This window comes from Ylistrum balloti, unplaced genomic scaffold (genome assembly GCF_031769215.1).
Source record: "Ylistrum balloti isolate Yb309-2 unplaced genomic scaffold, AGI_CSIRO_Ybal_v1 Utg369828, whole genome shotgun sequence".
Lineage (NCBI taxonomy): Eukaryota > Metazoa > Mollusca > Bivalvia > Pectinida > Pectinidae > Ylistrum > Ylistrum balloti.
In genome coordinates this window covers 50,529-75,945 of record NW_026781992.1, presented here as the reverse complement: position 1 = coordinate 75,945, position 25,417 = coordinate 50,529, and the positions used below count along the sequence as shown (strand labels likewise).

The 25,417-nt window shown below is 39.6% G+C and overlaps 1 protein-coding gene across 1 annotated transcript in view; it reads left to right on the top strand.

The window, feature by feature from the left end:
- The window catches only part of LOC132545110 (patched domain-containing protein 3-like), a 74,363-nt gene that overhangs the window by 25,505 nt on the left and 23,441 nt on the right, over positions 1-25,417 (top strand). The window contains exons 7-14 of the mRNA XM_060208778.1: positions 9,005-9,125; positions 12,613-12,736; positions 14,340-14,512; positions 14,666-14,914; positions 16,653-16,830; positions 17,373-17,540; positions 18,766-18,902; positions 23,592-23,747. Coding sequence (XP_060064761.1) covers positions 9,005-9,125; positions 12,613-12,736; positions 14,340-14,512; positions 14,666-14,914; positions 16,653-16,830; positions 17,373-17,540; positions 18,766-18,902; positions 23,592-23,747 — 1,306 coding nt within the window. The remainder of the gene's footprint in view (positions 1-9,004; positions 9,126-12,612; positions 12,737-14,339; positions 14,513-14,665; positions 14,915-16,652; positions 16,831-17,372; positions 17,541-18,765; positions 18,903-23,591; positions 23,748-25,417) is intronic.

Sequence of the window (25,417 nt, the reverse complement as noted above, 5' to 3'; positions counted from 1 at the left end):
AGTGCCCTAAACAACTTGTCAGCGAGCTTGTTTCAGACAACTTCTGGCAATAATCTGTAATCTGTAAGTTTCCAAAATACAAATTTACTAATAATTCAAAATCAAGAAAATTCCGACTTTCAAAATCTCAAACTATTTAGAATTTCCAAATAGATGTATAATGTATATTATATATATATATACACAATAAGATATAAATATATAAGAAAATGATTCAAAACACTTACATCAGTCAGGTACGTCCGTCAGCTATGAGTCCACAAAGGTAACTGACGAAATCTACACGAAACAAAGAAAATTCCGCCAAACTGACCACTAATGTCACAATGTCCCACAATCGATGATATTCCATAAATTCTTTTGGGAACTGCCGTGGATACAAAAAGTACACCAAGTCCTCACTTATAAAGGGCAGAATGTAGGTGGAGAGTGAAGACAACACGGACAGCTCCATTCCAACTCCAATTTATTCCTGCATCAAGTTGTTGATATGTTTTGGATTTTACATGTTTCATTCTTGTCCTACATATAGGTAACAAATATACATGTACTAATGACAAACAGCAGATGACATGAAAACAATGATGATAAGACACTAAGAACAACGGAGGTATAAAAATACTAAGGTACAGGAAAGATCTTACCCAAAATTCACATGTCAGTTCCTCTTGGTCCTCAGTTGTGCTGTTGTGATGTTGGGACTGATAAGAATACAACCCCCTACCCCCACCACCCCCCTCCCCTTCCTCAACTTAAATCCTTAAAATTCAAGCACATCACGACCACATAAAAATCTCATGAGATTAATGTCAATGAAAGACATGTGTTTATGCCAAATTCTACAATCTATTTAGGAGTTTTTTATTTTCTGGTAATCCTTTTTTAGAGAGATCATATTGGTTATAAATTTTTTGTAGTGTACATATACTGTGGGTAAACTGAATTGTTTTCTCCACATGGATTAAGTACTTGAAAGACACTAGTACAAAGCGAACTCTCCATCACTGTGTCGTACATTGTAGTGTGTGGCTCAGTTCTGATAGCAGTCACCTGGACTGGTTCCTGGAGACAGTCAGCTGGACTGGTTCCTGGAGACAGTCACTTGGACTGGTTCCTGGAGACAGTCAGCTGGACTGGTTCCTGGAGACAGTCACCTGGACTGGTTCCTGGAGACAGTCAACAGGACTGGTTCCTGGAGACAGTCACCTGGACTGGTTCCTGGAGACAGTCACTTGGACTGGTTCCTGGAGACAGTAACCTGGATTGGTTCCTGGAAACAGTCACCTGGACTGGTTCTGAACAGTTATTAATACGTAATAATTAGGTAAGATCATTTTATATTTCATACACTGACAATATCTTTTATTTAAATAAACAGTGTATATAGGTACAAATATAAAAAAGATAAGTAATGTAAAACTCTTTTCATAGCAGCAGAAGGATACACTCACTCTCATACACAATACATGTGGATATATACCCACTCTCATACACAATACATGTGTGGATACACACCCACTCTCATACACAATACATGTGGATATATACCCACTCTCATACACAATACATGTGTGGATACACACCCACTCTCATCCACAATACATGTGGATATATACCCACTCTCATACACAATACATGTGTGGATACACACCCACTCTCATACACAATACATGTGGATATATACCCACTCTCATACACAATACATGTGTGGATACACACCCACTCTCATACACAATACATGTGGATATATACCCACTCTCATACACAATACATGTGTGGATACACACCCACTCTCATACACAATACATGTGGATATATACCCACTCTCATACACAATACATGTGTGGATACACACTCACTCTCATACACAATACATGTGGATATATACCCACTCTCATACACAATACATGTGTGGATACACACCCACTCTCATACACAATACATGTGGATATATACCCACTCTCATACACAATACATGTGTGGATACACACCCACTCTCATACACAATACATGTGTGGATACACACCCACTCTCATACACAATACATGTGTGGATACACACCCACTCTCATACACAACACACATGGATATACACCCACTCTCATACACAATACATGTGGATATACACCCACTCTCATACACAACACACATGGATACACACCCACTCTCATACACAACACATGTGGATACACACCCACTCCCATACACAATACATGTGGATACACACCCACTCTCATACACAATACATGTGTGGATACACACCCACTCTCATACACAATACATGTGGATACACACCCACTCTCATACGCAATACATGTGGATACACCCCCACTCTCATACACAATACATGTGGATACACACCCACTCTCATACACAATACATGTGGATATACACCCACTCTCATACACAATACATGTGGATATACACCCACTCTCATACACAATACATGTGGATACACACCCACTCTCATACACAACACACATGGATACACACCCACTCTCATATACAAAACATGTGTGGATACACCGCACTCTCATACACAATACATGTGGATACACACCCATTCTCATACACAACACATGTGGATACACACCCACTCTCATATACAAAACGTGTGGATACACCCCCACTCTCATACACAACACATGTGGATACACACCCACTCTCATACACAAAACATGTGGATACACACCCACTCTCATACACTACACATGTGGATACACACCCACTCTCATACACTACACATGTGGATACACACCCACTCTCATACACAACACATGTGGATACACACCCACTCTCATACACAAAACATGTGGATACACACCCACTCTCATACACTACACATGTGGATACACACCCACTCTCATACACTACACATGTGGATACACACCCACTCTCATACACAACACATGTGGATACACATCCATTCTCATACACAGAACTTAGTGAAATTGATTCCTAAAGTAATACAGATATCGTACTCACATTTACATCTTTAGAGTAACAAGTCCTGTAAGCAATATATTTTAAAAAACATAAATATGTACTCATGAACATTCTACATTGATAAAACATTGATAATACTGAGCTGAGTTAGAAGAATACAAAGGCTGCTGCAACATCACAGAGGTATAACTGTACACAGAACACACTGTAAGCATGTATACCATGAAATAGAATAAAATACAAACTTGTTGTTTGTATATGTATATATATATCCAGCAAATGTATTTAATTCTAAACTGATGTGTCAATGACAAACTTGTATTTTTATTAATCTGCATCGGCATTGTAGTTATTGCTGGTGTTTTCCTTGTGGTGTCCAGCAGCAATGTGCATAAAAAGTAAACAGAACATCGCAGATTTACGGTGAACTTTTACTTGTGCACCTGTATAAATGCAGGGATAAGTTAAGCCTTTGACAGAGTGTGGCACAAGGGTTTGCTGTTTAAGCTAAAACAAAATGGAATATCTGGTAATCTTTTAGAATGGTTTGGGAGCTACCTCCAGGATCGAAGCCAGCAGGTAATTATTGAAGGAAGTTCTTCAACTACTAAGGAGCTACATGCTGGGGTTGCACAGGGCCCAATATAAGGCAATGATATTGATGCTCATATTCGGCTTTTTGCAGATGATACATCACTTTTCATGATCATTGAAAATCCTGAGAGTGCAGGGACTATTTTAAATTCTGACCTAAACAAAATTAGTACCTGGGCCAAGCAGTGGTTAGTTAATTTCAACCCCAACAAAACTGAAAGTATGGTCCTTGCTAAAAAGAGAACTGCTACAGCTCACCCTCCCTTATTTATGAATAATACCCAAATACAAGAAGTCCAGCAACATACACATGTAGGTGTAACTATAGATGGAAATTGTTCTTGGCATGCCCACATTACTAATATCCTTGCTAAGGCATGGAAAAGGCTAGATATTCTTAGATGGTTAAGGTTTAAGTTAGATGGGAAATCTCATGAAATTATGTATTTTTGTTATGTACGTCCCATCTTGGAATATGCTGATATAATCTGGGTTAACTGTGCCCAACAAGATTGCCAAGAACTTGAGAAACTTCATACTGAAGCTGGCAGAATCATGACTGGAGCAACCAAATCTGCTTCATCCAATTCCATTATGCTTGAAACAGGATGGGAAACTTTGGCTAAAGGCGTTACAAGCATAGAATGTTAACTTCATACAAAATATTTCATGGTGCTGCACCATTATACTTACAAAATTTGCTTCCTCCTATTATAGGGAATGCCCAAAATTATAATTTAAGGACCAATTCAAATAAGCATCCACCAGCAAGTAGGACAAATATCTATATGAACTCTTTTTGACCTACTGCTATCAGGGAATGGAATAGCATACCAAATAACATAAGAAACTCTCCAACTTTGAACACTTTCAAAAAACACCTAGATAAACGAATTATCAAACTTCTAAATTACTTTGTTGGTGAACGCTTGGCTCAAGTACTGCACACTCGTCTTTGTCTTGAATGTAGCTCTCTAAATTATCATCTCTATAATAATCATGTTTCAGATACAGATCTATGTGTATGTGGGCAGGTTGAAACTCCTTATCATTATCTGATGCAGTGTGTACGCTATAATCGAGCTAGAGAAAATACCCTAGATACATTAAATTTCAATTTATCACTAGAATTACTCATTTATGGTGACCCAAACCTGTCTCAAGTTGATAATATCATTATATTTGAAAAGGTGCAAAGGTACATCGTAGATTCGGGTAGATTCTAGGTGCCGGATGGAGTTTCTTTGTGCTCTCTTTACCTCTTCCTTTCTCCTATCTTACCTACTTATGTTATCTTCTAATGGTTCACATATTAACGGTCAGTGTTCATCAGTGAATGTTAAGTTAAAAAATATCTTTCAATGTGTTTAAGTAAATTGTATTATTGTAACTGTTTTATATTGGAGATGGCTTAATATAAGATTTATAATCTTGTTGCCAGATCCATTTTCAATTTCATAATTTGTGTATGTTGTAAATGAAAATCTGAAAATAAAATATTGTTTAAACCAAATGCAGGGATTAATGTTCAATCAAAATTTAAAATTAGGCGCGTTAGCACAGATAAGGCTGACCGATCACACAATTGGACCGAGGCCAAGAAATTTTTACCAGACATAGTGATGCTTGAATGTCTGACACAAAAAAGGAAACTTTGGTAGAGTTTAGAAGGAGTGGACTACAAAATAAATTGACAGAAGATGTCAGTCAAACATTTGATAAAGTTTGTAAATGAATTTTGAACAAATAATCTAATGATTCTTTTGATGTATGTTAAAAATACATAAAATAGCAAATATCAAACTTATTTGGTTTGGGAGCCTTCAAAGATTGTCTACTCACAAATATAGGGCCTGGCGTTACATACGGTCTACCCAACAATCTTTCTATCGAAGGGCATTCTGACAAAATACTTATAGTCAAGTATTATTTCTTGTAATTTACACAAAGTCATTCATATTATAAATCAGCATGGTGGTCTAGAATTTGACTTATCACCCAATGACCTGTCAATCCCAGGGTGCAATAGGTTATTGTAAACTTCTGCCACGCCTTCTTGTAATTGCTGTGAAGAAGCTGCAAAAGTCAAGAAGATGTTAGTTTGATTTATATTACAAGGTAGGATTGATTAAATCCACAACAATGTTCTTTTTATTGTAAACTTCAGATCATTCTGTATGTGATTACAAGTGATGGTTTAATGCGGTCTGTTTCATTAACAAACACGGGCAGATATTTGTAAATAAAACTAAGTACTTTCTTTTCATTCTGCCTATTCTTTTATTCGTTTACATGTAAGATGAAAATTCTGCCAATTTTTCGTTTTCGTCCACATATAAGCCACATCAGTATAAGCTGCACGCCCAGCTCACAAAGAGAAAGGTTGCGGCTTATAATCTGGAAATCTAGAAAGACGTCATATTTATGCTATCCTGTGATCAGGTGGGTGCTCACAGATGGGTGCATGGGCATATGTGGTGTCGATGGATCACAGGAAGGGTCATTACCATGAAAGCTCGAGTAAGTTAGATCACTTACTGGACTGTTGGAGTAGAGCCTGTACTGATTTTTTTTTGCCAGTACCTGCCCCTTACGTTTTGATGAAAACTTGTTGTAATGTTAATGTGTTGAAATTATAGAGTTGAAAATGAAGATATCCTAGAGTTGAAGATGAAGATGTCATAGAGTTGAAGAAGAAGAGGTCATAGAGTTGCAGATGAAGATGTTGTAGGGTTGGTGATAGAGATGTCGTTGGGTTGATAATGAAGAGGCCGTAGAGTTGAAGAAGATGTCGTAGAGTTGCAGATGAAGATGTTGTAGGGTTGATGATGAAGAAGTCGTAGAGTTGATGATGAAGAAGTTGTAGAGTTGATGATGAAGAAGTCGTAGAGTTGAAGATGATGATGTTGTAGGGTTGATGATGGAGATGTCGTAAGGTTGAAGATGAAGAGGTCATAGAGTTGAAGAAGAAGAGGTCGTAGAGTTGCAGATGAAGATGTTGTAGGGTTGGTGATGAAGATGTCAGGGTTGAAGAGAAGAGGTTTGAAGATGAAGATGTCGTAGAGTTGAAGATGTAGATGTCGTAGAGTTGATGATGAAGAGGTCATAGAGTTGAAGAAGATGTCGTAGAGTTGCAGATGAAGATGTTGTAGGGTTGATGATGGAGATGTCGTAGAGTTGATGATGAAGAGGTCATAGAGTTGAAGAAGAAGAGATCGTAGAGTTGCAGATGAAGATGTTGTAGGGTTGGTGATGAAGATGTCGTAGGGTTGAAGAAGAAGAGGTCGCAGAGTTGAAGATGAAGATGTCGTAGAGTTGATGATGAAGAAGTTGTAGAGTTGATGATGAAGAAGTCGTAGAGTTGAAGACGAAGATGTTGTAGAGTTGATGAAGAAGATGTCATTGAGTTGATGATGAAGAAGTCGTAGAGTTGATGATGAAGAAGTTGTAGAGTTGATGATGAAGAAGTCGTAGAGTTGAAGATGATGATGTTGTAGGGTTGATGATGGAGATGTCGTAAGGTTGAAGATGAAGAGGTCATAGAGTTGAAGAAGAAGAGGTCGTAGAGTTGCAGATGAAGATGTTGTAGGGTTGGTGATGAAGATGTCGTAGGGTTGAAGAAGAAGAGGTGGCAGCGTTGAAGATGAAGATGTCGTAGAGTTGATGATGAAGAAGTTGTAGAGTTGATGATGAAGAAGTCGTAGAGTTGAAGACGAAGATGTTGTAGAGTTGATGAAGAAGATGTCATTGAGTTGATGATGAAGAAGTCGTAGAGTTGCAGATGAAGAAGTTGTAGAGTTGATGATGAAGAAGTCGTAGAGTTGAAGATGATGATGTTGTAGGGTTGATGATGGAGATGTCGTAAGGTTGAAGATGAAGAGGTCATAGAGTTGAAGAAGAAGAGGTCGTAGAGTTGCAGATGAAGATGTTGTAGGGTTGGTGATGAAGATGTCGTAGGGTTGAAGAAGAAGAGGTCGCAGAGTTGAAGATGAAGATGTCGTAGAGTTGAAGATGTAGATGTCGTTGGGTTGATAATGAAGAGGTCGTAGAGTTGAAGAAGAGGTCATAGAGTTGCAGATGAAGATGTTGTAGGGTTGGTGATAGAGATGTCGTTGGGTTGATAATGAAGAGGTCGTAGAGTTGAAGAAGAAGATGTCGTAGAGTTGATGATGAAGATGTCGTAAAGTTGATCATGAAGATGTCCAGTTCTTGTTGGAAGTGTTTTATTCTTCATCTTTATATTTATGTACAATATGCAGGTATGCTTTATACAATAACCATCCTTTACCATATCATAGTTAACAAGCTGAGATGTTCTTGCTCGTTCAAAAGCCAGAGTAAGCAAGCGTCCCGCCAGTGGAAACTAGCCTCTCTCCTGTGTGGCCTCTGCTCTCTTTTCTATCACAGAACAAGAGAGGTCTATGTATACTAAAAATGTTATGACACTGTTGGTAAAGTAACATTACACATTAGATAACAGAATAACAAAGATTGTTCAACATGTTTGTGACTGAAACAGATCATCTAGAACTGCCAGCCTAGAACCTGCAATCATATACAGAGGAAAATCAAAATAACATTCTCGTGGATTTAATTACTTATATTACACCTTTTAATATGAATCACAATATCTTCTGGACTTTTGCAGTTACTTTGAAGTGGTAACGGAAGTTTGCAATAGCCTTTTGCATCCTAGGATTGTTGGGTCATCGGTAATGGGTCAAATTTTTGTCAAAGTTATTGTCTATGATATGAATGGCTTTGCGTTACTTACAAGAAGAAATGACGTAGAACTGTATAAATTTGGTCAGCAAGCAAGGGCCTTCTTTATATTTATATTTAACATTACAGACACTGATGGAAAGATTGGTTAGTAAACCATATGTAACATCAGGCCCTATATATGTGTGTAGACAAGCCAATATTTGGTATTCTACATATTTTTTACTACACCAATGAAATAAACCATTATCTGTGTATAATTCATTTACAAACTTAAATTAAATGATTCACTGATGATCTTGATAAATTGCATTCAGTTGTCTGTTATATCAACAAACTTTGGACAACAGTAATGGTTACCACTTCGTAGAACAGCCTTCCATGATCTGTTTTCAATATATCAAACCTCAACAATAGGGGTCACGATACTGTAAGAAAAGTTGTGAGATAAAGTTGGCAACGTTACACAACTGACAGTCTGTAAATGACATTAATGTGTTGATCAGACTTTCTTTCCCCTTTCTTGTGGCAAAATGCTCATTCAATCTATAAAGGGCAAATCATGTCAGCCTTATGGATCTCTGGTTTTCCTCAGTGTTTGGAAAATCATTAAAGATATTTTCCGAAAGGCTTAAGGATATTTACAAGGGCAGATACTCTAGATTGTCTCTACATAACAATACAATTAACATGAGTTATGAAAAAAAGTATACAATATATGATTAAATGATTTGTCATTTCAGTTTCGATGATGAGGGTTATGGAGCAGTGAATGCTGATGTAAACCTATTGTCAACAGGATTCTCACTGGTGATGGTCTACCTCATCCTCACCCTGGGCAGATTTAATCTCGTCCATCAGAAGGTGAGTCTTGTCTCCCACACCTCAGGTCTACCTCATCCTCACCCTGGGCAGATTTAATCTCATTCATCAGAAGGTGAGTCATCCCTCCCCACCCCCAGGTCTACCTCATCCTCACCCTGGGCAGATTTAATCTGGTCCATCAGAAGGTGAGTCTTGTCTCCCACACCTCAGGTCTACCTCATCCTCACCCTAGGCAGATTTAATCTCGTTCATCAGAAGGTGAGTCATCCCTCCCCACCCCCAGGTCTACCTCATCCTCACCTTGGGCAGATTTAATCTCGTCCATCAGAAGGTGAGTCTTGTCTCCCACACCTCAGGTCTACCTCATCCTCACCCTGGGCAGATTTAATCTCGTTCATCAGAAGGTGAGTCATCCCTCCCCACCCCCAGGTCTACCTCATCCTCACCCTGGGCAGATATAATCTTGTCTATCAGAAGGTGAGTCTTGTCTCCCACACCTGAGGTCTACCTCATCCTCACCCTGGGCAGATTTAATTTCGTCCATCAGAAGGTGAGTCTTGTCTCCCACACCTGAGGTCTACCTCATCCTCACCCTGGGCAGATTTAATTTCGTCCATCAGAAGGTGAGTCTTGTCTCCCACACCTGAGGTCTACCTCATCCTCACCCTGGGCAGATTTAATCTCGTTCATCAGAAGGTGAGTCATCCCTCCCCACCCCCAGGTCTACCTCATCCTCACCCTGGGCAGATATAATCTTGTCTATCAGAAGGTGAGTTTTGTCTCCCACACCTCAGGTCTACCTCATCCTCACCCTGGGCAGATTTAATTTCGTCCATCAGAAGGTGAGTCTTGTCTCCCACACCTCAGGTCTACCTCATCCTCACCCTGGGCAGATTTAATTTCGTCCATCAGAAGGTGAGTCTTGTCTCCCACACCTGAGGTCTACCTCATCCTCACCCTGGGCAGATTTAATCTCGTCCATCAGAAGGTGAGTCTTGTCTCCCACACCTCAGGTCTACCTCATCCTCACCCTGGGCAGATTTAATCTCGTTCATCAGAAGGTGAGTCATCCCTCCCCACCCCCAGGTCTACTATATCCTCACCTTGGGCAGATATAATCTTGTTCATCAGAAGGTGAGTCATCCCCCCCCACCCCCAGGTCTACCTCATCCTCACCCTGGACAGATTTAATTTCGTTCATCAGAAGGTGAGTCTTGTCTCCCACACCTCAGGTCTACCTCATCCTCACCCTGGGCAGATTTAATCTTTTTCATCAGAAGGTGAGTCATCCCTCCCCACCCCCAGGTCTACCTCATCCTCACTCTGGGCAGATATAATCTTGTCTATCAGAAGGTGAGTCTTGTCTCCCACACCTGAGGTCTACCTCATCCTCACCCTGGGCAGATTTAATTTCGTCCATCAGAAGGTGAGTCTTGTCTCCCACACCTGAGGTCTACCTCATCCTCACTCTGGGAAGATTTAATTTCGTCCATCAGAAGGTGAGTCTTGTCTCCCACACCTGAGGTCTACCTCATCCTCACCCTGGGCAGATTTAATCTCGTCCAGCAGAAGGTGAGTGTTGTCTCCCACACCTGAGGTCTACCTCATCATCACCCTGGGCAGATTTAATCTCGTTCATCAGAAGGTGAGACATCCCTCCCCACCCCCAGGTCTACCTCATCCTCACCCTGGAAAGATTTAATCTCGTCCATCAGAAGGTGAGTCACTCCTCCCCACCCCCAGGTCTACCTCATCCTCACTCTGGGCAGATTTAATCTCGTCCATCAGAAGGTGAGATAAAACCATTAAATAGCCTGTGTTTTCATCACATCCTTTAGAGTACATAATTTATTTTTCTATATCAAATCCTTGAAATAATGCCATTAAATAGCCTGTGTTTTCATCACATCTCTAACAGAACACTATTAAATAACAAGTTTTTGTTTAATCAAATCCTTGACATAACACACTGAATAACTTTGCTTTTATCACATACTTTAGAGTACAAAATTAGATTTTTTTTATCAAATCCTCTTTGCATAAAACAATTAAATTATCTTTGATTTCATCACATACTTTACAGTACACAATTTTATTTGTTTAACAACAATGTTTTTTTTTTTGCAACAAAATAATTTTGTCCATCTGATCTTGGTGAACTTTGTGTAGATACATATACAGACATGGATCTAAGTGCCTTTTAGAGACAAAATAAATCTGTGTTCATTGTACATCACAGAGCTCTAGGAACCTTTTTGTTTTTCTTCAGCTGACAAGATGTGTTGTGTATGTGTTTCATTTAACATGAGATTGTATATACCAGTACATATGAACATCAGATGAACCCAAAGGACACAGTAACTTAGATGTCATGGAGTTGAAGGAAGACTTGTCACCAATGATATTTAATTTCATATAAAATTAATGACTATCTGTATTTCATTTATTCACCAGGTCAAAGATCAGAGTAAAATTTTAACTAGAATGTATTCTATTGGTAAATATTTTGTCATGCCATTATTAAGCAAAGCTTGCCAGAATCAAATGATTGTAAGTTGTAGATGATATTTAGTTTAATAACTGAGCATGTTAGTTAAGGACGTTGCTAGATGTGTAATCCAGATAAAGAAGGATTATAGATAACTTTAAAGCTGATTTTCACATCTCTCCTTTGTATTTATCATTATGTAAAACAGCATAAGCTTCATTGATTATATGTACTACATATGATCAAAATTCTATATCAACAATTGATTGTACTTAACAGAAATGTTTGTTCCCGATACTTCCACTACTTCAGTTTCTTTAAATCTTGAAATTTAAGCCATGTGTGATTTTATATTGCTGTGTATGTATGTAAAGTCATGGCTGTGATAAAAGACAGTCATGTTTGTTCAAATGAATGACCTTGACCCACTTACAAGGTCATTGGTCAAGTGTGATAAAATCTTTCAATAACTTTTCAATAGGTCAGTACCATACTTGAAGAATAGTTCTTAAGTTTGAGTATTGGAAAACTATTCATTTTCTAGGTCACAGGAGTCAGATATGTTAAAATCTTAAAACAACTTTTGATAAATAATCAAAAGTCCCAGGATTTTGATGTATGGTTGGAAGTTTGCTAGGATGAAATAACTTCTGTGGATGTAAATAACCTTGGCAAAGGTTGCAAGGTTCATATGTGTTTAAATGCTCTAATGTTATCTTCTGACTAATCAAACGGCTCAGGGTCATGGTATTTGACCTGGTGTTGTATAGAACTTCCATGTTTAAATAATCTAAACCCAATGTCAAGGTCACATTTGTCAATGATCTAAGATTTTTTTCAAAAAGCCATCTTCTGAATAACACAGAATGCCATACTATTTAATCAAAGGAATGCTTGGTTGAAGGATAATAAAGTTTGGTCAAGTGAATATGTCCTTGACCTACCTGTATTTGCTGTAATAAAGTACCTGTGGAACCTGTGTTGATGTCTATACTATGTCTATCTCCACAGTCATTGGATTCCTTTATTTGATTTTAGTTCTACTTGTCGATTGCTGGGCTGCTCAGCGTGGGACTCGCCATCGGGTTCGCTTATGGTCTGGCCATCTCCTGTGGTATCCTGTACGGTCCTGTCCATGCCCTAATGCCCTTCCTCCTTCTGGGTAAGTACACATTGATGTCCTAACTTCACCCTAGGACCCTTCCTCCTCCTGGGTAAGTACATATTGTTGTCCTAACTTCACCCTAGGACCCTTCCTCCTCCTGGGTAAGTACATATTGTTGTCCTAACTTCACCCAGGACCCTTCCTCCTCCTTGGTAAGTACACATTGATGGTCCTAACTTCACCCTAGGACCCTTCCTCCTCCTGGGTAAGTACGCATTGATGTCCTAACTTCACCCTAGAACCCTTCCTCCTCCTGGGTAAGTACACATTGATGTCCTAACTTCACCCTAGAACCCTTCCTCCTCCTGGGTAAGTACACATTGATGGTCCTAACTTGTGGGCAAGTGATACCTGATGATGTCAAGAAATCAATGCCTTGTTGTCAGGGTGACAGTTGAGTGTTTTACAGTGGAGCCATTTGACTCCCAAGGTCACATGTCAATGATAATAGATATTGTATAAATTGTGCCGTCAGTGATAATAGATGTACTAATCGTGTCGTCAATGATAATAGATTTTGTACTAATCGTGTTGTCAGTGATAACAGATGTTGTACTAATCGTGTCGTCAATGATTAAAGATGTTGTACTAATCGTGTCGTCAGTGATAATAGATGTACTAATCGTGTCGTCAATGATAATAGATGTTGTACTAATCGTGTCGTCAATGATAACAGATGTTGTACTAATCGTGTCGTCAATGATAACAGATGTTGTACTTATTGTGTCGTCAATGATAACAGATCTTGTACTAATGGTGTCGTCAAAGATAACAGATATTGTACTAATCGTATCGTCAATGATGATAGATGTTGTACTAATCGTGTCGTCAATGATAATAGATGTTGTACTAATTGTGTCATCAATGATAACAGATGTTGTACTAATCGTGTCGTCAATGATAACAGATGTTGTACTAATCGTGTTGTCAATGATGATAGATGTTGTACTAATGGTGTCGTCAGTGATAACAGATGTTGTACTAATCATGTCGTCAATGATAACAGATGTTGTACTAATGGTGTCGTCAATGATGATAGATGTTGTACTAATCGTGTCGTCAAAGATAACAGATGTTGTACTAATCGTGTCGTCAATGATAATAGATCTTGTACTAATTGTGTCATCAATGATGATAGATGTTGTACTAATGGTGTCGTCAATGATGATAGATGTTGTACTAATCGTGTCGTCAAAGATAACAGATGTTGTACTAATCGTGTCGTCAATGATAACAGATGTTGTACTAATCGTGTCATCAAAGATAACAGATGTTGTACTAATCGTGTTGTCAATGATGATAGATGTTGTACTAATGGTGTCGTCAATGATGATAGATGTTGTACTAATCGTGTCGTCAAAGATAACAGATGTTGTACTAATCGTGTCGTCAATGATAACAGATGTTGTACTAATCGTGTCATCAAAGATAACAGATGTTGTACTAATCGTGTTGTCAATGATGATAGATGTTGTACTAATGGTGTCGTCAGTGATAACAGATGTTGTACTAATCATGTCGTCAATGATAACAGATGTTGTACTAATCTTGTCGTCAATGATAACAGATTTTGTACTAACCTTATAGCATCTTTGAACAGGTATTGGTGTGGATGACATGTTCGTTATTGTGGAGGCCTGGAAGAATTTGTCACAGAAGGAAATGAAGCTCCCCCTGGTGGACCGCATGGCACTGTCGCTCAAGCATGCTGGTGTGTCCATCACCGTAACGTCGATCACAGACGTAGTGGCTTTCGCTATTGGAGCATCAACAGTATGTTTACGGTTTCTTTATACTGTTTTCAGACATTTTAGACCTTCCATTTTTCCCCTGTTTCTCAACCCTGATCAGCCTTTTTATACATAATATTCAAGGTTCAACGTCATTATTTAATGGAAGTTTCAGTCATCTGTTTAAATTTTACAGGTGATTCCGGGTCTCAGTGGTTTCTGTATCTATGCAGCCTTGGGAATACTTGCGTTGTACGGTCTCCAGGCAACCTTCTTTGTGGCTTGTCTCACCTTAGACCAACAGAAAGTTGAGGCAACACGTGATGGCTGTATTCCTTGTTATGTACACAAAAACTATACTCCAAATTCCTTCAGCCAGAGGGACATAATGACCACAGCCTTCGAAAAATATATCGGACCAAATCTCATGAAATTTCCTGTCAAAGTAAGTCATCATTTTTATGAAACTATTTTTATAGTCTATCTTCTCTGGTGTATACATCTCATTTTTCCTTGAATAAAACACGAAAAAGTTTTAAAGATTTTCTTCCCAATCAAACAGGTATTCTGTTCTACTTCAGTTATGTTGTCATTTAGATTTTATCATATTATCACAGAAACAGATCAACAAGGTTATTCATTCAGTTGTTTTTAAGAACTTGACTTCAAAACAATTCCAAGTAACAATCACCAACTTTGAAAACTCAGAACCCTATTGTGCTCTTCACTCTGTATTGGGTATTTTTGATGTAACTAAAGAGAGACAGGCATTAATTATGCTGTTTGCATAGTTCACGTTCAAACCAATTAAGGATGTGGTTTTGGTTCTATATTGTTTAATGTCCTGTCAACAGATCTGGTCATTTAAGGACAAACACTTCAGGATAGCTATTATGTATCTCAAAATCAGAGAACAAATAAGGTAGTGTCTTCTGTAATTTAAAAGTTCCATATTGGATGTTAAAGTGAAACTGTTGAAGTGGGACCATGATTTTCTCTTTTTATGACTTTCCTTTAAAAAGGACATGGTTGTGTTCTTGTACTTCTCATGAAGCTCGAAGACAGACCGACCTGTGCTGACATGGTTGTATTCTTGTACAACTCATGAAGCTTTGAGACAGACCAACCTGTGCTGACATGGTTGTGTTCTTGTACTTCTCATGAAGCTCGAAGACAGACCGACCTGTGCTGACATGGTTGTGTTCTTGTACAACTCATGAAGTTCGGAGACAGACCGACCTGTGCTGACATGGTTGTGTTCTTGTACTTCTCATGAAGCTTTGAGACAGACCAACCTGTGCTGACATGGTTGTGTTCTTGTACTTCTCATGAAGCTCGGAGACAGACCGACCTGTGCTGACATGGTTGTGTTCTTGTACTTCTCATGAAGCTTTGAGACAGACCAACCTGTGCTGACATGGTTGTGTTCTTGTACTTCTCATGAAGCTCGGAGACAGACCGACCTGTGCTGACATGGTTGTGTTCTTGTACTTCTCATGAAGCTCGGAGACAGACCGACCTGTGCTGACATGGTTGTGTTCTTGTACAACTCATGAAGCTCGGAGACAGACCGACCTGTGCTGACATGGTTGTTTTCTTGTACTTCTCATGAAGCTCGACAGACCAACCTGTGCTGACATGGTTGTGTTCTTGTACTTCTCATGAAGCTCGGAGACAGACCGACCTGTGCTGACATGGTTGTGTTCTTGTACAACTCATGAAGCTCGGAGACAGACCGACCTGTGCTGACATGGTTGTGTTCTTGTACTTCTCATGAAGCTCGGAGACAGACCGACCTGTGCTGACATGGTTGTGTTCTTGTACAACTCATGAAGCTCGGAGACAGACCGACCTGTGCTGATATGGTTGTGTCCTTGTACTTCTCATGAAGCTCGGAGACAGACCGACCTGTGCTGACATGGTTGTGTTCTTGTACAACTCATGAAGCTCGGAGACAGACTGACCTGTGCTGATATGGTTGTGTCCTTGGACATGAAACTTCACCCTAATTACCATGTACAGCATGCAATGGGCCTCCTGTATGTTGTTCACTGAGGTAGTCATCAGCTACTTCGAGGAGACCCTGCCTCTGCTGTTCACGAAATAGTGATTTGAGAGATATCGCTGTGCTGGGTAACATCAGGTCATTTCACTTCTATATTTATATATAAATCTTATTCCAGACTCTTGTATTACTCGTCACGTTCACATTACTTGGAGTCAACGTTTGGGGTTTCTACCAGCTGCGACAGGATTTCAGTCTGACGATGTACATCCCTTCAGATTCCTATGCCCATAAATATGCCATAGCTAGGGAAAAGTATTTTCCTTCTGATGGAGTGGACACCGCTGTGTACTGCAGTAAGTTCTTAGATGTTGGGAAATGTTCAAACTTTAAACATGAAATATGTAATTCAGTTTTATTGCATTACAATGAATGATGTAGAGATTCTTTAAGGACTAATCTTCATGATATTGAACACTGTAGAGATTGATTTGTAGAAGACTTTGAGTATCACAAGAGATTTGATGGAGAAGATGTACCATGATATCTATGTTTTATTTGTAGAAGACTGAGTATCACAAGAGATTTGATGGAGAAGATGTACCATGATATCTATGTTTTATTTGTAGAAGACTTTGAGTATCACAAGAGATTTGATGGAGAAGATGTACCATGATATCTATGTTTTATTTGTAGAAGACTGAGTATCACAAGAGATTTGATGGAGAAGATGAACTATGATATCTAGGTTTTATTTGTAGAAGACTTTGAGTATCACAAGAGCCGAGATTTGATGGAGAAGATGGACCATGATATCTATGTTTTATTTGTAGAAGACTGAGTATCACAAGAGATTTGATGGAGAAGATGAACTATGATATCTAGGTTTTATTTGTAGAAGACTTTGAGTATCACAAGAGCCGAGATTTGATGGAGAAGATGTACCATGATATTGTACAGGATCCATATATCGTCAATGGTTCTGTGGTGTTCTGGTTCTCTGCCTTCAACAAATGGTTTGACACCATTAAAGATGACCCTTCTGTGGCCCACACCATGTACGGAGGTAATGTTCGGAGAGACCTTATAGAGGGCTACATTACTTTATTTAATCTTCAGTTTGATGAACACAGAGGCCAACAAATAACATTTTATTCAGTTGGTAGCTGAACGGTCTGGATGACTTGTAGTCATCGTGTTTCATCGGTCGTCATGAGCTGAAACTTGTCTGAAATGATCCAGAGATGATCCTGTTGTTAAATTTGGGGTTGGTCTGACATTCAGTATGAAAAACACATGTAAGACTTATTCTCAAGTTCCACTGGTGCCATTAAGCTGAAAATGGGTGGGAATGGGAACGTGGCAACATGTTATTTTTCAGGTTCAGTAAAGTTCAGTAAAGTAGCCAAGGCAGCCATTTTATAACATGACTATATAATCATGGTTTCCCTGAAATATATCTAAAACTTCTTCCTCAAGTTCCACAAGTGAGATTAGCTGCAACTCACATGGAATGATCCTGGGATGGTGTTGACTGAGTGTTATTATATTTTGGGTTGGTCAGAAATCCAATATGGCCATTATTATAAAAAACACATTTTAGACTTCTTGTCAAGTTGCACTAGTGTCATTGAGCAGAAAAATTGGTGGGAATGTGTAGGAAGGGAAGCTAAAAAAGTAATTTTCTTTCTCATTACATGCAGCTATGGCGGACATTTTGTAACATAATTACTTGGTTTCTCTGAACAATACTCATTTTAAACTTCTTAAGTTCTCCCCGTGGGATTGAACTGATACTTACCTGAAATAAACCTGGGATGGTCCTAATTAAGTGTTTTTATTTTTCGTCCCAGAATCCAATGCTCTTCATGTATGGAAGTGTCTGAAGGTGCTTATCTGAAATTGTGAATTTCATTACCTCAGGATCTCATATGTCCTTGTTCGGAAGGGGTAAAATTAACTATAATTTTTTGATAATTTTTTTTATCGAAACAGTTATTTCCAGCTGGAAGAATCATTAAGATAGGATAACAGTTTTGATAGTATGCATGTATTGACTGGCTTACTGTCATCAATGTCTAACAATTTCTTTTTCATGCCACTTGAAAGATACTTACCCTTTAACCTTTGTATTCATTACCGTCATGGCAGTAATTTCACCTGTTTAAAATAGGATTGTGTGTGATAAAAGATGGTGGTAGGAAGGGAAAAGAAAAAAAAAATTGTGGTTTTAACATGATCATGAAAGAGAATTTTATATTTTAGGTCAGAATAGATTGTTTTGTCTTCAGATATAAAGTATCCATACTCCAAAGCCTGGTTTGCATTGCTGCTTCATCAGTTTATCTACCAGACATCTCAGGGCCAGGCCTTCCGACATTTCATCAAGTTTGAAAATGCTTCATCAACCGGCAACCCAATCATCATAGTAGGTATCTTAAGTTTGCTGAAGTTTTAAATTCTTAAGTAATGTCAAGTGTTTTCCTTTTCAACATTTCACTTATATTTCAAACTTGTTTATTTGAAAAAAAATCCAAGGTGTGTGGTTCAGTGATCCCAACCTCAGGGGAAAGTCCAAGGTGTGTGGTTCAGTGATCCCAACCTCAGGGGAAAGTCCAAGGTGTGTGGTTCAGTGATCCCAACCTCAAGGGAAAGTCCAAGGTGTGTGGTTCAGTGAACCCAACCTCAGGGGAAAGTCCAAGGTGTGTGGTTCAGTGATCCCAACGTCAGGGGAAAGTCCAAGGTGTGTGGTTCAGTGATCCCAACCTCACGGGAAAGTCCAAGGTGTGTGGTTCAGTGATCCCAACCTCAAGGGAAAGTCCAAGGTGTGTGGTTCAGTGATCCCAACCTCAAGGGAAAGTCCAAGGTGTGTGGTTCAGTGATCCCAACCTCAGGGGAAAATCCAAGGTGTGTGGTTCAGTGATCCCAACCTCAGGGGAAAGTCCAAGGTGTGGTTCAATGATCCCAACCTCAGGGGAAAGTCCAAGGTGTGTGGTTCAGTGATCCCAACCTCAAGGGAAAGTCCAAGGTGTGTGGTTCAGTGAACCCAACCTCAGGGGAAAGTCCAAGGTGTGTGGTTCAGTGATCCCAACGTCAGGGGAAAGTCCAAGGTGTGTGGTTCCGTGAACCCAACCTCAGGGGAAAGTCCAAGGTGTGTGGTTCAGTGATCCCAACGTCAGGGGAAAATCCAAGGTGTGTGGTTCAGTGAACCCAACCTCAGGGGAAAGTCCAAGGTGTGTGGTTCAGTGATCCCAACGTCAGGGGAAAGTCCAAGGTGTGTGGTTCAGTGATCCCAACCTCAGGGGAAAGTCCAAGGTGTGTGGTTCAGTGATCCCAACCTCAGGGGAAAGTCCAAGGTATGGTTCAATGATCCCAACCTCAGGGGAAAGTCCAAGGTGTGGTTCAATGATCCCAACCTCAGGGGAAAGTCCAAGGTGTTTGGTTCAGTGATCCCAACCTCAGGGGAAAGTCCAAGGTGTGGTTCAATGATCCCAACCTCAGGGGAAAGTCCAAGGTGTGTGGTTCAGTGATCCCAACCTCAGGGGAAAGTCCAAGGTGTGTGGTTCAGTGATCCCAACCTCAGGGGAAAGTCCAAGGTGTGGTTCAATGATCCCAACGTCAGGGGAAAGTCCAAGGTGTGTGGTTCCATGAACCCAACCTCAGGGGAAAGTCCAAGGTGTGTGGTTCACTGATCCCAACGTCAGGGGAAAATCCAAGGTGTGTGGTTCAGTGAACCCAACCTCAGGGGAAAGTCCAAGGTGTGTGGTTCAGTGATCCCAACGTCAGGGGAAAGTCCAAGGTGTGTGGTTCAGTGATCCCAACCTCAGGGGAAAGTCCAAGGTGTGTGGTTCAGTGATCCCAACCTCAGGGGAAAGTCCAAGGTGTGGTTCAATGATCCCAACCTCAGGGGAAAGTCCAAGGTGTGGTTCAATGATCCCAACCTCAGGGGAAAGTCCAAGGTGTGTGGTTCAGTGATCCCAACCTCAGGGGAAAGTCCAAGGTGTGGTTCAATGATCCCAACCTCAGGGGAAAGTCCAAGGTGTGTGGTTCAGTGATCCCAACCTCAGGGGAAAGTCCAAGGTGTGTGGTTCAGTGATCCCAACCTCAGGGGAAAGTCCAAGGTGTGTGGTTCAATGATCCCAACCTCAGGGGAAAGTCCAAGGTGTGTGGTTCAGTGATCCCAACCTCAGGGGAAAGTCCAAGGTGTGTGGTTCAGTGATCCCAACCTCAGGGGAAAGTCCAAGGTGTGTAGTTCAGTGATCCCAACCTCAGGGGAAAGTCCAAGGTGTGGTTCAGTGATCCCAACCTCAGGGGAAAGTCCAAGGTGTGTGGTTCAGTGATCCCAACCTCAGGGGAAAGTCCAAGGTGTGTGGTTCAGTGATCCCAACCTCAGGGGAAAATCCAAGGTGTGTAGTTCAGTGATCCCAACCTCAGGGGAAAGTCCAAGGTGTGGTTCAATGATCCCAACCTCAGGGGAAAGTCCAATGTGTGTGGTTCAGTGATCCCAACCTCAAGGGAAAGTCCAAGGTGTGTGGTTCAGTGAACCCAACCTCAGGAAAGTCCAAGGTGTGTGGTTCAGTGATCCCAACCTCAGGGGAAAGTCCAAGGTGTGTGGTTCAATGATCCCAACCTCAGGGGAAAGTCCAAGGTGTGTGGTTCAATGATCCCAACCTCAGGGGAAAGTCCAAGGTGTGTGGTTCAGTGATCCCAACCTTAAGGGAAAGTCCAAGGTGTGTGGTTCAGTGAACCCAACCTCAGGGGAAAGTCCAAGGTGTGTGGTTCAGTGATCCCAACGTCAGGGGAAAGTCCAAGGTGTGTGGTTCAGTGATCCCAACCTCAATGGAAAGTCTAAGGTGTGGTTCAATGATCCCAACCTCAGGGGAAAGTCCAAGGTGTGTGGTTCAATGATACCAACCTCTGGGGAAAATCCAAGGTGTGTGGTTCAATGATCCCAACCTCGTGGAAAGTCCAAGGTGTATGGTTCAATGATACCAACCTCTGGGGAAAATCCAAGGTGTGTGGTTCAATGATCCCAACCTCAGGGGAAAGTCCAAGGTGTGGTTCAATGATCCCAACATCGTGGAAAGTCCAAGGTGTGTGGTTCAATGATACCAACCTCAGGGGAAAATCCAAGGTGTGTGGTTCAATGATCCCAACCTCAGGGGAAAGTCCAAGGTGATTCAATGATCCCAACCTCTGGGGAAAATCCAATGTGTGTGGTTCAATGATCCCAACATCAGGGGAAAGTCCAAGGTGATTCAATGATCCCAACCTCTGGGGAAAATCCAAGGTGTGTGGTTCAATGATCCCAACATCAGGAGAAAGTCCAAGGTGTGGTTCCATGATCCCAACCGGTGGGGAAAGTCAAAGATGTGTGGTTCAGTGATCCCAACGTCAGGGGAAAGTCCAAGGTGTGTGGTTCAGTGATCCCAACCTCAAGGGAAAGTCCAAGGTGTGTGGTTCAGTGAACCCAACCTCAATGGAAAGTCTAAGGTGTGGTTCAATGATCCCAACCTCGGGAAAGTCCAAGGTGTGTGGTTCAATGATCCCAACCTCAGGGGAAAATCCAAGGTGTGTGGTTCAATGATCCCAACCTCGTGGAAAGTCCAAGGTGTATGGTTCAATGATACCAACCTCTGGGGAAAATCCAAGGTGTGTGGTTCAATGATCCCAACATCAGGGGAAAGTCCAAGGTGTGGTTCAGTGATCCCAACCTCAAGGGAAAGTCCAAGGTGTGTGGTTCAGTGATCCCAACCTCAAGGGAAAGTCCAAGGTGTGTGGTTCAGTGATCCCAACCTCAGGGGAAAGTCCAAGGTGATTCAATGATCCCAACCTCTGGGGAAAATCCAAGGTGTGTGGTTCAATGATCCCAACATCAGGAGAAAGTCCAAGGTGTGGTTCCATGATCCCAACCTGTGGGGAAAGTCAAAGATGTGTGGTTCAGTGATCCCAACCTCAGGGGAAAGTTCAAGGTGATTCAATGATCCCAACCTCAGGGGAATATCCAAGGTGATTCAATGATCCCAACCTCAGGGGAATATCCAAGGTGATTCAATTGTCCCAACCTCAGGGTGGTTTGTGTTTCTTGGTTAGCAGAGATCGTATCTGTACTGGCATGATTGTGACCTTGAGCAAGACAATTTACTTACGTTGTTTTGGATTGTTTGTGACAAGCCTGCTAGTTGATGGTCATTAAGATGGAAACTGGCTATATCAAATTGACTAGACAGTTCCCTAAGTTAGGTATTATTATATCATTGAACTGGCTTCCATTCAAAATAAGTATTATCTTCCTTCCATTTTCAACTCCGATGTTGAGGTCGACAGTTGAATTTAAAATAACTTAATTATCACTGAACCGTCTAAACTTGACATCATCAACAACAAAATCACTTTATTGTATTGTATTATAGTATATTGTATTGTATTGTATTATAGTGTATTGTATTGTATTATAGTATATTGTATTGTATTATAGTGTATTGTATTGTATTATAGTATATTGTATTGTGTTATAGTATATTGTATTGTGTTATAGTATATTGTATTGTATTATAGTATATTGTATTGTATTATAGTGTATTGTATTGTGTTGTATTGTGTTGTGTTGTGTTGTATTGTATTGTATTGTATTATATTGTAGTATATTGTATTGTGTTATAGTATATTGTATTGTATTATAGTATATTGTATTGTATTGTATTATATTGTAGTATATTGTATTGTGTTATAGTATATTGTATTGTATTATAGTATATTGTATTATATTATAGTATATTGTATTGTATTATAGTATATTGTATTGTATTGTATTATAGTATATTGTATTGTATTATAGTATATTGTATTGTATTATAGTATATTGTATTGTATTATAGTATATTGTATTGTATTGTATTATAGTATATTGTATTGCATTGTATTATAGTATATTGTATTGTATTATAGTGTATTGTATTGTGTTGTATTGTGTTGTGTTGTGTTGTATTGTATTGTGTTGTATTGTATTGTATTATATTATAGTATATTGTATTGTATTTGTATTGTATTGTATTGCATTGTCTTGTATTTGTTTTCACTCTCCAGAGGTAGATTTTAACTAGCATGGCTGTTTCAGGGGACATATTTCACACTACGACACACCTATCAACCTGACTCCAAGTCTGAGATTATCGCCATGGAGAGTCTTCGACATGTGATAGATAACTCAGGTCTTCCTGGAGGTGGCTGCTTTGCTTACACTGACGTCTACCTTACATATGAAACCAATAAGGTAACCATGGTGATTGTGATTTAGTTGTTTTGGGGTGTTGATACAGATTTGAATTACAACATCTTCTGTCTTTCAGAAATTCTGTTTGTTTTTAGGTCACCTGAGAAGTCTTAAGTAACCTATTGCGATCACCTTTGTCGTGCATCGTAAACAATTTACGTTTTTTACTTTTTCTCAATAACCAAAAGGCCCAGGGTGTTTGGCCTGTAGTATGCTGGGGTGAAGGGCTACTTAGTATGTTCAAATGAATGACCTTGATTTACTTTCAAGGTCACAAAGGTCAAATATGTTGAAATCTATAAACAACTTCTTCACAATACCTAGGGTCAGGGTATTGGTCCAGTAGTATGCTGGGATGACGGAGTAACAAGTTTTGGAAAATATGAATGATCTTTACTTATTTTCAAGGTCACAGGGGTCAAATATGTTGAAATCTTTAAACCACTTGTAGATAACCAAAAAGCCTAGGGTGTTGATATTGGGTTTGTAGCTTGATGAGATAAAGAGCTAACAAGTTTGTAAGGTCATCTAACACGAAAAGTCAGGATGAACTATAGCCATCATATTTTGTTTGTCATATTGCCCTGTCCACCGTCCGCCCTGTGTAAACTTTTTATTCAAATGACTTCTCCATAACCAAAACGCCAAGTGTGCTGATATAGGACATGTAGCATGATTGGATAAAGGGCTACCAACTTTGTTCAAATGAATAACCTTGACATACTTCCATGGTCGCTGGGGTCAAATAAGTTTTTTAAACTACTTCTTAACAATAACCAAAAGACCCAGGGTGCTGATATTGGGCCTGTATAGTACTTGGATGAAGGCTAGCTGGTTTTTCAAGGTCACAGGGAACAAATGTGTAAAAATCTTTAAACAACTTCTTCTCAATGACTAAAAGGCTAAGAGTGCTAATAATCAGCCTGTAGCATGCCGGGATGAAAGGCTAACAAGTTTGTTGATATTATTGACCTTAACCATTTTTTACATTCATAGGTGTCAAATATTTCAAAATCTTTAAACAATAATAACCAATCACCAAAAGGCTTAGATCTTTGAAAAAAGGCCTGTTGTATGCTGGGATGAAGGGTTAACAATTTCCATTATGCGATTGACCTCCTCTCTTTTTTAAAGATCACAGGGGTCAAATGTGTCTTTAAATGACTTTTTACTCAATAACAAAGAGGTCCAGGCTGTTGATATAGGTTCTTTAATATAAATAGAGGGCTACGGATTTGTTCAAATAATTGACCTTGACCTATATTTAAGATCTCTTTGGTGAGGTGAGCTGAGATCTTCAAATTTCTTTTTCAATAGGTTCAGAGTAATGGCATTTATGTAGTAGCATGTATAAAGTATATAAAAATGATTTTATGAACCAACAATATCTTCTATGTAAGCTGTAGAGTAATTGAGCAATTTATTTCAGGCCTATTTTGCCTCTTTTATATATAGTCTTTATAGTCAGATGAGCGTTAAGGCCCGTTTTTTTTATTTTATGTTTTCAATATTGATAGTTACACAATGTTTATCTATTGTTGTCATATTGATTTAAAATCCTTTAAACACTTGTTTTACTGGTGGACATTGGTTTCTGTTGTTTTCTGGACTATGATAAAGTTAGCTTGGTTATATACACTCAGTCATATTCTGAACGAATTTTAATAATA